Source organism: Rosa chinensis, chromosome 2, assembly GCF_002994745.2.
Source record: "Rosa chinensis cultivar Old Blush chromosome 2, RchiOBHm-V2, whole genome shotgun sequence".
Lineage (NCBI taxonomy): Eukaryota > Viridiplantae > Streptophyta > Magnoliopsida > Rosales > Rosaceae > Rosa > Rosa chinensis.
In genome coordinates, this window is record NC_037089.1 from 80,640,058 (window position 1) to 80,652,192 (window position 12,135).

A 12,135-nucleotide genomic window follows, 5' to 3' on the forward strand; every position below is an offset into this window, starting at 1 on the left:
GGGATTGAGGGTACACCTGTCATTGTTAAACAATTAAACAATTAAAATTAAAACAAAGTATAATATTCACAAATATATTCACAACTATAAACATTATTTATGAAAAAAGGGGGGATTTTGTTTTTGGATTTTCGAAAATAAAACTAAGTTAACAAAATAATTAAAATGCAAAAACATAAAAATACAAATGGAGTGAGAGAACAAAGATCAAAAACCGAAACATATGATTAAAATTGATTCAAACCCTAATATTGTTCATCTAAGTCATGAGAGAGGAGTTGATCATGTGAAACATTCGAAAGCAAATGAATTCCCATTTTTTACTTTTCAATGCTAATTAACCTAAGCGAAAGCACCTAGATTAATCCTATCAAACATGCAATCAAACCCTAGAAAGCTAGTCAATCATGTCATGTTTAACGCATTACACATAGTGAAAGGCTATCAACTCAAGTGTACAACTTAGTATGGAAAAGTCCACCTAATTGCAATTCTCTTTAATTAAATTCGGTCTTTGCACAAAACCTTTACTACTTTGATTCAAGTTTACACAAAACGAAAAGTCGATTTCATGTTCTTAAACCTAGCACCATTCATATCAAAACCCTAAGTGTTTGCAACCACATAAGATTAAAATACAAAAGTTATCTATAACGCAAATTTAATTAAACAAACCCACATAAGCAACTTTCGAATCACAATAATATGAATCTGAAAATTCTCAATTAATCATAAAATTCCAGAAATTAATATTCATTCAAACACATATGTCAACTAGAACAAAACCAACGAAATCAAAGCAAAGGTTACAAAGGAGAATCGGATTACACCGTGAGATGGAGATGAGATGAACGAATTGAGGATGTGGTCTCTTGAATCTCGAAAGCAAGCTTCAAGGATGGTGATGGAGGATGATGCTCACGGCAATTCTTCTTCTCCCTTGGCCTTGCTTGAAATGTTGAATGCACTAGAGGATGGAGAGAAAAATGAAAAGGAAATGGAGAGACAAAGAAGATGAGATGGATGAAGGAATTGGTTTAGAATGAGAGGAGAAGGTGTTTATATAGGGAAGAAAAAGAAGAGTGAAATGATGAGTGGAAGAAAAATAATGAAAGTGGAGTATGAAAGTGATTTGTAAAATATGGAAAAGAAAGAGAAATGATGAAATGAAAGCAAAGCATGAAGGTGCAGCAACATGGAAGTGATGATGATCTATTAAAGAGATTGTAGAAAAAATATATCCAAGGAAAAAGAGAAAAGCATCTAGCTTTCTTCATGTGGGTGGGAAACATGAATATGTGGTGTTGAGCTGTTTTCAGGTCAGTTTCTTCCCCTTTATTCCTTCAATTATTTCTCCAACAAGACTTCATTATATGCCTTTGACTTCTTCATATGAAATGTTCCACTATGAGTGTAGATCATCCTGACAAATTTTCAGAGCTTCAATCCATGTGGTTGGGCCGGAAATGCTGCTGGACCTCTTACAGGTCCAGTTTTCCGGTTTTGCTTCTGTAGAAAATTGGGCTGATTGTTTGAAGGCCTTCCACTCATATTTTTCTCTGGCACTCTTCATAAGAAATGATCCTTTGGGTGTCTAGAATGGATCTGGAAGGTTTCAGCTCATTTGAAGTTCATTTGGTCAGGCGGCCGCTCCTTCTTCTTTGCTTGGCTTGGTTTCTCCTAGCCGGAGTAGGAATATGTGTAAAATTGATCTTTTAGTACATTTCCATTTTTTCTCCATCATTTCCAGGTAATTATGGACCTAACGCTCATTTCACCTTCATTTACTCCAATGTACCTAAAAATAGAAATTGAATTAAAAATCGATTCGTTAAGGAATTAACTAAGCAAAATGTGAGGAATTAACTATTAAAATACCGCATTAAAATGCTCCTATCAACTCGAGCAAGGTTTTTAACGAGGCAACGGACGAAGCGTCACCACTAAGTTTTAGTGGCACAAAGGAGAGTGTTGAAGGAAAATCAGTTTTGTGTGCCTATTCAAACTAGAATTAGTTTCATGGTTGTAATAGGAGAGAAGGTTCTACAATTCTTAGTCCTATTCGGATTAGTTTTCCTTATAAAATTAGAACATACACTTTGTAATCCCTATATATATGACTCATATTCTCAATACTGAAATACAATTCTCTCATCGATCTCTCTTGAATTCTCTTTTACTTAAACAATATTGGGGATTAAAATTAATGAGCATGTGCGTTTGCAGTATATTTTGCGGTATTGTTTGGCCTTATGTGGGGTAACGGGACAATCATGATTCATGCTTTGCCGGCCAGCACATGTTGAGTAGTATTTTAATTTGGGGGGAATAATCAAGAATAATAGGACATTAGTGTAAGATAAACTCTAGCCAGTATGGTCGACAGTTGAAATCCTCTGTATTAGTCAATTATAATGTTGAACAAATCATATGAATTGTATATAGGTACAAGGAAAATCAGGTACCTTACATATACAGCACCTCAAGCTTCTTCCATCTTCAGCAATGGCACAGGCAAACTCAAACTCACTGAAAGTAGTTGAGGTTTGCAGAGTAGCTCCACAACCAATCTCACCAGACTCACCCATACCAGATCATTTCTCCCTTCCTCTAACCTTCTTTGACTGTTTGACATACACTGGCTAAGATTGAAACCCATTCAAAGGATTTTCTTCTATGAAACATCTTCCACTAGTACTATACTTCCCAAACTCAAAACCTCACTATCTCTCACCCTCCAACACTTCCTACCACTAGCAGGAACCTTAACTTGGCCCCAAGACTCCTACAAACCCATTCTCAACTATGTTTTAGGTGACACCGTTGCACTCACAATAGCCGAGTCTGAAGCTGATTTCCACCATTTTTCAAGCAATGAATATCTCCAATCCAAAGAGTACCATCCTCTTGTTCCCCAATTAGCAGTGACTAGTGAACGAGCTGCGGTGTTGGCAGTGCAAATCACTGTCTTTCCCAACCATGGGTTTTCCATTGGAACCTGCATGCACCATGCCGTGCTTGATGGCAAATCTTCAACCATGTTTTTCAAATCCTGGGCTCACATATGCAAACATGGTTCAGCTGTTTCGTTGCCGGATCTGCTGAAACCATGTTACAGTGACAGACAGGCCATCAAGGATCCCATGGGGCTCGCAGCAATCTACTCGAATGACTGGTTGAGATTTGGGGGGTCTAACAAAAGAAGCTTACTGTTTCGGGAGACTAAATATTCACCGGGCACAATTCGAGGTACGTTTGAATTCACTCAAGCGAATATACAAAAACTTAGAGGACATGTCAAGACTGCAGTGGATTCTGATTCAGCTCATCTGTCATCATTTTCTCTAACATGTGGCTATACATGGGCTTGCTTAGTCAAGGCAGAAGAAATAAAATCTGACCAAGTATGGATAGTCTTTAGTGTGGACTGTAGGTCTCGCTTAGACCCTCCAGTTTCGGCAACATACTTTGGGAACTGCATTATAGGTCATATAGCAGTTGCAGAAACAAAAGGACTCTTGGGAGAAGATGGGTGGATTGTAGCTGTGAATGCAATTAGTGAAAGTATAAAGGCTTTGGATGGAAGTGGGGGACTTTTCAATGGGGCAGAGACTTGGGTTTCAAAGATGTGCAGTGCGAAGGGGACTGAGAGATTTTTTTCGGTAGCTGGTTCAAGTAGGTTTGAGATTTATGACACGAATTTCGGATGGGGAAGACCAAAAAAGACTGACGTTGTTTCCATAGATATGACAGGAGCAATCTCACTCTCTGATAGCAGGAATGGTGGTGGTGGTGTTGAGGTTGGGCTGGTTTTGAAAGAATCAAATATGGAAGTATTTGCTTCTCTATTTGCTATAGGTCTTGAAGACCTTAATTAAAAGCCATCATTCATATTGATGTTTCCTATCTTCTATCCTCAGAATGTACTTTCTTCTCTTCTTTTTGGTGGTTAATAACTGAGAATATTTCTAACACTCAGAATTGGGATTTTATATATGGATGTTGATTTTCTGTTTTGGTTCAAGTAAAAGTTCATTAACTAGATTAATGTATCAATTTGATACATGCATGAGACAAATTCAGGTATAGTAGATCAGCAGACTAGGAAATGATGTCAGTACAGCACTTGGTTTGTCATTCTTGACAGTTGAGAGTTCTTGATGCGGAAGGAATTGGTATTATGTATGAGTAAAGGTGCATCAAAAATGGTCTGTACACGTTGCTTGGTCCCAGACTGTTTTCTGTTTTGTATTGCTGAGCTTTGAGCCATTTCACCAAAACAAAAGTAGACTGGCTCTTGCATTATATTGTTGTAACTAGAATATAGGGAGAGTCGTCTCTAATAAAGACTTTGAAATTTCATTATTAAATATTATTTCTTCACCGTATAAATCATTCATCCATTAATTTAAAAATCCTCCTAAAGTTTTTATTGTTCTAGTTAGAGTTTCTCCCCCCATATCATGCATATTGCACAGTTGCACTTGTAGTTCTTTATTCGAGGTGTAAGATATGGTGATCAGCCCAATTATCAATTAAAACTTAGAAGATGTTATCACCAACTAGCAACGATTTTATTTAAGCGGGGAAAATAAGAAGACGACTCAAGCTTCATTTCATCTCCGATGGTACACCAGGGTTCATTTGTGAAAGTTGGGCTTTTGGGCATGTGTATTCATCTTGGGAGGCTTGTTGGGCTTCTTTGTACTAGTACTGTATATTTACTAAATAAATTTTTTTTTGACAAAAAAAAAAAAAAACTTTCTTACGAGTGTGTGTGTGTGTTTGTTTGTTTGTTTTTTTTTTTTAATATGAAAATGTCAATCATTTATAAATTTCAACAAGTACCACAATAACGGCTTATCAATAGGGTTGTTAGAAGAAGTCATTACATACAGCAAACTACACTAGAACACCCATCACACAAGTGTACTACTCAACACACCCATCTTTTTTTATTAAGCACAAACAAAGAGAAAATGAAGCTCTAAAGAATGGTAAAAAACACAACGGGGCTCCAATCTTTCCCACTCAGACCAAGAAAAAAACAAACCCATCCTCTTTTTGGACAAAAAGAGAAAGGCCGACTACTAAACTAGAAATTAAAAACATAGGTCTAAAATGGAACCATAGCCCAGCCAAAATTGACCATAGCCAAGGCCTAATTAGGGCAAATCCTAGAGGAGAAAACAAAAAGATTGTTGCCGCCACCAAGTACATGTGGATCCAAGCCCAACAGGCCCATTTGGAATATGTTTTCCCATGCTACTCTGCGGTTATCGCCGCCCTCTTGGAAACCCCCTTGTCACCATGGAGACTGTCACCCCTATAGTAGAGACTGCCCACTCCCAGCAGACGAGGGAGAACCTAACCTGCCACCACTACAATAGTCATGCCGACCACCACCATCGAGCATAGACACAAGGACCAAATTAGAAACAGTGCCACAATCTCTGCCCTCACAGCTACCACCAAGTCCACTTTGATACCCACCAATCTCCTGCCATGGAACAAGAACTTCGACCAACACAAGGTAGCCAAAGACAAACAAAAAGGAGCCATGAGGAAGAAGAACACCGTTGCTCAAAGGGTGACCATAGAAGAAAGGGAACCCAACCTTTTCGATCGGAGGTGTAACACCTCCTGCCTTAACTTTGAAGACTTGTCGTGAGCTTTCTAAAGGCTTCTAGAACATATTTTGATGCCATGATGGATGAAAAATCAAAGGAGTTCAAGGATTGGGAAAGAAGAATCTAGAATGATGGCTTGGATAAATCTTTATATTGCAAAGGAAATTTTCTCTTCTAACGAAAGAAAAACTTATTTCGAGTTGGGGAAGAAGTACAAGAGGGTCATCTACTATATCAAGAGGCTACCATAGACAGTTTTAAACACCACACCCTTCACCTTCTCTTCTATCTCTCTCTCTCTCTCATTAATCCGCCACCATCTTTTTCTTCTTTTCTTTTCTCTATTTTTATTCTATGTTTTATTTTGATTTTGAAAACCATGTATAACTAAATTCTTTTTGTTAGGGGCAAAGTCTGAATCCCCAATTATGTGAAAACAAATTGTTATGTTAATCTAGTTTCGAAAACTTTTGTGTGAGATTGATTGTTTGATTCTGTTTGATTGAGAACTTTTATATGTTTATGTTCTTTAGATGCATACTTAGGATATGAGCATGTAATTGGAGCTAGGACTTATAAACAATTCATTTAATTGTCATGTTTTCTTTGTTCGCAAGACGATTACATTTTTTTCTAATAAAATAAACAACTCAAATGCTACAACTAGTTTTTCGTAAGTCGAACTCACAACCTCCCACTTACGAAGGGAGGACTATGCCACTAGACCAAATGATATTGAGCATTACATATTTTCTTTTATTAGTCTAGCCAATTGTTAATTATTTTTAGCTAACCAATTAAATTCAATAAAAAATTCAATAACTTATTATATAAAATAGTAATCACGTGGTCCATTATCAGTTGGTCTAGTGACATAAGTCTTCCATTTGTAAGTGTGAGGTCGTGAGTTCGACTCACAATAAGCTAATTACTATATTTGAGTTGTTGATTTAATAAAAAAATAATAGTCACGTGGACATTCACATCTTTGTTTACCTTTGTTCTCTCTAATTGTCTTATGAGTTTTGTCTATTTACTCAATTTCTAGAGATTTTTTTTCCACTTACCTCATTAAGTTTTTTTAATTCCCTCTTACCCAAAACGCTCTAAGGAGGTTTTTCCTAATACCCCATTAAGATTTTTTTTTGTTTTTATATTTTTTTATATATCATTTTACCCTCACCTCTTTGTTACCTAGAGAGAGAGAAAAAAAAAACCATAGGAGACTTCGCCGGAGCTCCGTCTCCAGCCGCCGAAATCCGGCCAACTTTCGCTAGATTTCCTTTACCTGCCGCCGCCCACCGGACTTTATTAAAAACCTTACCGGAAAGATTTATTGTCCTCAATAGACATTTATTGCCCCTAATAGACGTCTATTGGCCCAATAGTCTATTGCACTAGGAGTACTAGCTAGTCGTGCGCCATCTAATGACTAGGTTATTTTATTTGTTTTATTTTTGCTTTTCTTAGCTAATTTTGAATTTTTTTTAATTATTAGTTGTTTTAGGGTTTTGAGAGTGTATGAACCCTTCTTTTGTTACAATTGGTTTTTGATTAACTAATAAAACTTGAGTAGTTTTTCTCATCTTCTTGCTCTATCAACTCAGCTATTCCTTCAGGAATTAATGAGGCATAAACGACCCTATAATTCTGGCTATTCTCATGTAGAGAATCAATAAGAGGTTAGGGTTTGTATCTAGTTCTTGTATCCTTTAATTCATGGATATTCTCAATCTAGCTTATCAACAAGAAATAGGGTTTTATATTTCACTCGTGTTCGACGTTGGGTTCACTGCATGCTGTATCAAGTTACAATACGTATTTAAGTAAATTGTTGGATTAGTTGGATAAGGACTTCCTCCAATTTTTTGAAATGAGGGCTTGGTGCGGCTACCATCCAGCCTTGATTAATGAAACTGCCGAATACAAGGAGGGGACATTGAGCCTAAACCCCTTATTACAATAAGCATCTAGAGCACGTTCTGAAATAATATCAGAAAACTCTACAAAATACATGTATTCTAACAAGCACCAATTAGCAAAGAGTGCACTATTGGCTACTCTATTTGCTTTGACAAAGCGGTGACATAACGGAAAGATAACTCGATTACAGCGAAACATAAATACCAGAATCACAGCTTTCCTACTATGTTGCCGCCGGAAAATAAATTCGATGACACTTAGTTTCATTCTGCCAGTAGGAGGCTGCAACCATTTAATCAAGGATCATCGCCCCGCTAGGTCAGATAAGACACTTTGAGTGCATATACAGGCATTTAGCCCAACTAACCCTACAAGATTCATGTAGGGACTTATTACACGCCAATAGCGAGACAAACCTAAACAACTAATTAAAATAAGACTACAACCATAAAATAACCAACTAGCCCAAGCCGGGCCCAAACAAAGAGCCCAGGCCCAGACCTCGACCCAGGATAGAGGAAGAATACAGGCCGCCAGCCAAACCTGGCCCAACCACACCACGGCCACTGCCACTGCCACTAGACCCCTCATTACGCCTCCCCGCAGCAATTGCGGGACCGCCATGAACCTACCGCCATCCCCGTCGCTCCATGGGTAAGCACTGTCCCAACCAAACAAAGCCCGTCCCAAATCGGATCCATAAAATCCAATCCAGATCAGATCTATCCGATCGGATCCACATTGCACCGCCACAAGCAAGCCACCACTAGCCAACCTCTGAGTTTGCGACACCAAACCAGTCCGTCGAACTGACCATCGAGGAGCAAAGCCAAACCGGATAACCGCCGCAATCTCCCTCTCCGTCCCAGCACCAGCTGCCACCGCGATCTCCATGATCAAAACAGAACGTCGATCAAGGAGCTCGGCTTCACACAGACCCACAAGGAGCCAACCAATGCCCGTCCGAGGACGGCGAAAGGGCTCGCTGCCAGACAAGGACGCAAGTCACGCAACTCTCTACTGCTGTCTCAAGCACATGCAAGCGCGTTCTTTTTTCTATGGTTCCTTTTTAGGATTCTTTATCCCATATTATTAAGAGAATAGTATTTGTTAGCCAAAACATAAAATTTTTACCAAAATATCTCTCAAATATTAAAAAATATTTGAACTGAAATATTTGAGAAAAACAAAATGGTCAATTCACAAATAAAAGAAAAACATAATAAATTTTAAAAAAATCAAAAATAGAAAACAAAATATGTACAGCAATTTTCTCCACATTCTTCTATGAATAATTTCCCACATAATTATCCACACTATAGGATGTGTTTGGGGTCTAATATATATAATTCAGAAAGAAAAAAAAAAAATCTCCGGCATCGGACGGGCTGAAGCACCAGGTGAGTTCTCGAGGCAGAAAGCACCCACACATCCCATCAATGATGAGCTGGGAATCCAATAATTCATTTTGTGTACCTCGTTGTTCAACTTTTGTGTGATTGCTTTTAATGCGGAGCATTTGGTAAAACAAACAATCATGAAAAAGTTAATGATAAATCATAAATGTACCACCAAGAAGGCAACCAGGCAGGGCCAGAAGCTTATACTTGTTTGTCCAACAAAAAATAGAAACTTGCACATCAGTTTCAATCAATTCACCATCATCTCCAATGGCACTCCCAAACTCATCTGTAAAAGTAGTTCAAGTTTGCAGGTCGGCTCCGCCACTTCCAGCCTCACCGGATCACTCCCTTCCCCTGACCTTCTTTGATATACGTTGGTTAAGGTTTGCTCCACCGCAGCTCCTCTATTTCTACAAATTATCTTCTTCCTCTAACAATTCGACCTTCTCATTTGATTCCATACTCGACAAACTGAAATCCTCACTCTCTCTTACCCTCAAACATTTTCCACCTTTTGCGGGAAACCTCACTTGGCCTCAAGACTCCCTCAAACCCATTCTGAGCTATGTCCAAGGAGACACCCTTCTGCTTACAATAGTCGAGTCCAGTGCTGATTTTGACCGCCTTTCGAGCAATTACAACTTGCTTGAAGCCCAAGAATACCATCCTCTTGTACCCCAATTGGAGGTGACTCATGAACGAGCGGCGGTGATGGCATTGCAAATCACTCTGTTTCCAAACAAAGGCTTTTCCATTGGAGTAGCAATGCACAAAGCAGTCCTTGATGGCTTAACTGCATTTTCATTTTTAAAATCATGGGCGCACATCTGCAAACATCAAGGGTTAACTTCATCTTCGTTACCAGACCGGCCAGCTCAAACCCTTCTACGACAGAAGCCTCATCCAAGACAAGAAGGGGCTCGGAACACTCTTCGCAAACCAATACCAAGCCATGGACGGTCCCAACAACAGAAGCTTAATGGTCTGGGAGCTTCAAGTTCCCCAAGACGCAATTCGAGGCACCTTCGAACTCACTCGCGCATTTATCCAATCACTCAGAGGGCATGTCTTGGCTGCAATAGGTTCTGATACGATTCTCCGCTTGTCAACGTTTTCTCTAGCATGTGCGTACACATGGGTTTGCTTAGTAAAGGCAGAAGAAACAAAAGAAGATAAAGCACGAATCATCTTTTCCGTGGACTGTAGGTCTCGGCTAGACCCTCCTCTACCTGCAACATATTTCGGGAACTGCTTAGTGGGCTGTTTGGTAGTTGCAGAAACAAAAGGTCTACTGGGAGAAGATGGGTTGGTTGTGGCATTAAGTGCAATTAGTGAAGCTTTGAGGAACTTTGAAAAGAAGGGGATTTTGAACGGAGCTGAAAATTGGGTTTCAATATTGAGCAGTGTGCGTATAGGTAGACTGGTTGGCATTGCTGGCTCACATCAGTTTGGTGCGTATGAAACTGATTTTGGATGGGGATCACCAAGCAAGGTCGAGGTTGTTTCCATAGATAGGACAGGAGCCATCTCCTTGACAGATAGCAAGAACGGTGGTGGAGGCGTTGACGTTGGTTTGGTCTTGAAGAAACATCACATGGATGCTTTCGCTTCTCTATTCGCCAAAGGTCTCAAAAACCATTCAAGAATTTGAAGCCAAATTACGTGTATAACTATGGTTCTTTTGGCTTATGATGCCTCTGTTACTTCCGAAGTTTCTTTAATATCAGAATTCAGAAGGTAAAGAATCTGCTGTAATTGAAACTATGTGAGAAGATTGAAATAATAGTAAAGGATGAAGACCGAAGAAGAATGAAATCCAAGAAGAACAATAGATGCGACAGGAGCGATCTCATTCTCGGATGGTAGGAATGGTGGTGGAAGTGTTGAGGTTGGGGTGGTTTTGAAAGAACTGAATATGCAAGAGTTTTTGCTTCTCTATTTGCTCAAGGTCTTGAGCACCTTTCTTTTCTCCAAAAAAAAAAAAAAGGTCTTGAGCACCTTGTACTCCTAGATGTGAATTTTCTTTTGTGTCTTTTCTTTTGGTGGTTAATAACTCGGAATCTAGGGCGTCTCAGTGTTTGTGATGATAAGCAAAAACTCTCTTCACTATTACATTAATATATCAATACATGATTGGGAGTTCAAAATCTATTTAACGAGTAGTAAATCAGCTCCTACCGTAGTGGGACTGAAAGCTAGCACTACATGCATCATCGGTTGGCCTGCCACATTGGAGACTTCTTAATTTGGAAGGATAAGTAAACGTAATTTTGGTTAGTTGTGATAGTTAGTTGAACATTGTCGACAAAGCTTGAGATTGAAATCATTTAGCTAGCTAGTTGTAAGAAATGAACCAAATTTGGCGTAATCCACAGGCAATCAACCATCTCCACAAGACATAATAATCGGTCATTCAAAAGAGAGAACAAACATGCGATACACACATGGACATGCTTGAAAGCGCCGATGGCAGGGGAAGGGGTGGAGGTATGTGGGCTTAGGCTTTTTGGGCCTAGGTCCGTCAGGCCCTATTCATTTCCCTATTATTGAGTCTAAATACATAAATAACACTTTGGTTCATTTTTGGAACCTTTTTAGCAACCGTCTTTCGTTAACTTTGCGGCAATCCATCTTGAATTTCACTTAATTCCTCGTATTAAAATTGCGTGCATGGGCAAGGGTCTATGTCGATGTAGATATTAGTGATGCTAGATTGTTTCTATAAATGTGTTAAAACGTTAATTTTGGCACTTTGTGTGTGCTAATAATATCATCAAACTATATACATTCATTTAAATAAAGGGAGTGAAATCCACACTCTCCCTTTCTTTATTTGGTTAAAATTCTCATCTAAAGAAAAAATTTAAGTTAGTAAAGATAAAATTTAAGTTATTAAAAAATAAAATATAGAGTGTAGATTATACAATAGAAAGTGTAGATTTCCCTTCTCTTAGAGCAAGTTCACCCGTTGGGTTACCAGGTCAAGCACTATTTACTATTTTTTAGTGTTAATTTCACCATCTGAGTCACTGACACAGTGTCTTGGTGACCTGTACAATGTATTTCGTGACTCAGAGAATAAAAATATACACTAAAAAATAATAAATAGTAAGTGACCTGATTATCCAACGGATAAACTTGCTCTTATATAAACGTTGACAATCCATATAGTAATACAT

At 38.6% G+C, this 12,135-nt stretch overlaps 2 protein-coding genes across 2 annotated transcripts; both read left to right on the top strand.

Annotated features, from left to right (window-relative positions):
- Positions 1 to 2,627: 2,627 nt before the first annotated feature.
- LOC112185144 (BAHD acyltransferase At3g29680) lies at positions 2,628 to 3,996 on the top strand (the record flags this gene model as incomplete). Its single annotated transcript, XM_024323355.2, has 1 exon — positions 2,628 to 3,996. A coding segment is annotated over one exon (1,251 nt), but the record flags the coding sequence as incomplete, so codon positions are not given.
- A 5,912-nt stretch (positions 3,997 to 9,908) lies between these two features.
- On the top strand, positions 9,909 to 10,607 carry LOC112185145 (anthocyanin 5-aromatic acyltransferase). The gene has a single exon (XM_024323356.1). The coding sequence runs from the start codon at positions 9,909 to 9,911 to the stop codon at positions 10,605 to 10,607; it is 699 nt and encodes a 232-aa protein (XP_024179124.1).
- The last annotated feature ends 1,528 nt before the right edge of the window (positions 10,608 to 12,135 follow it).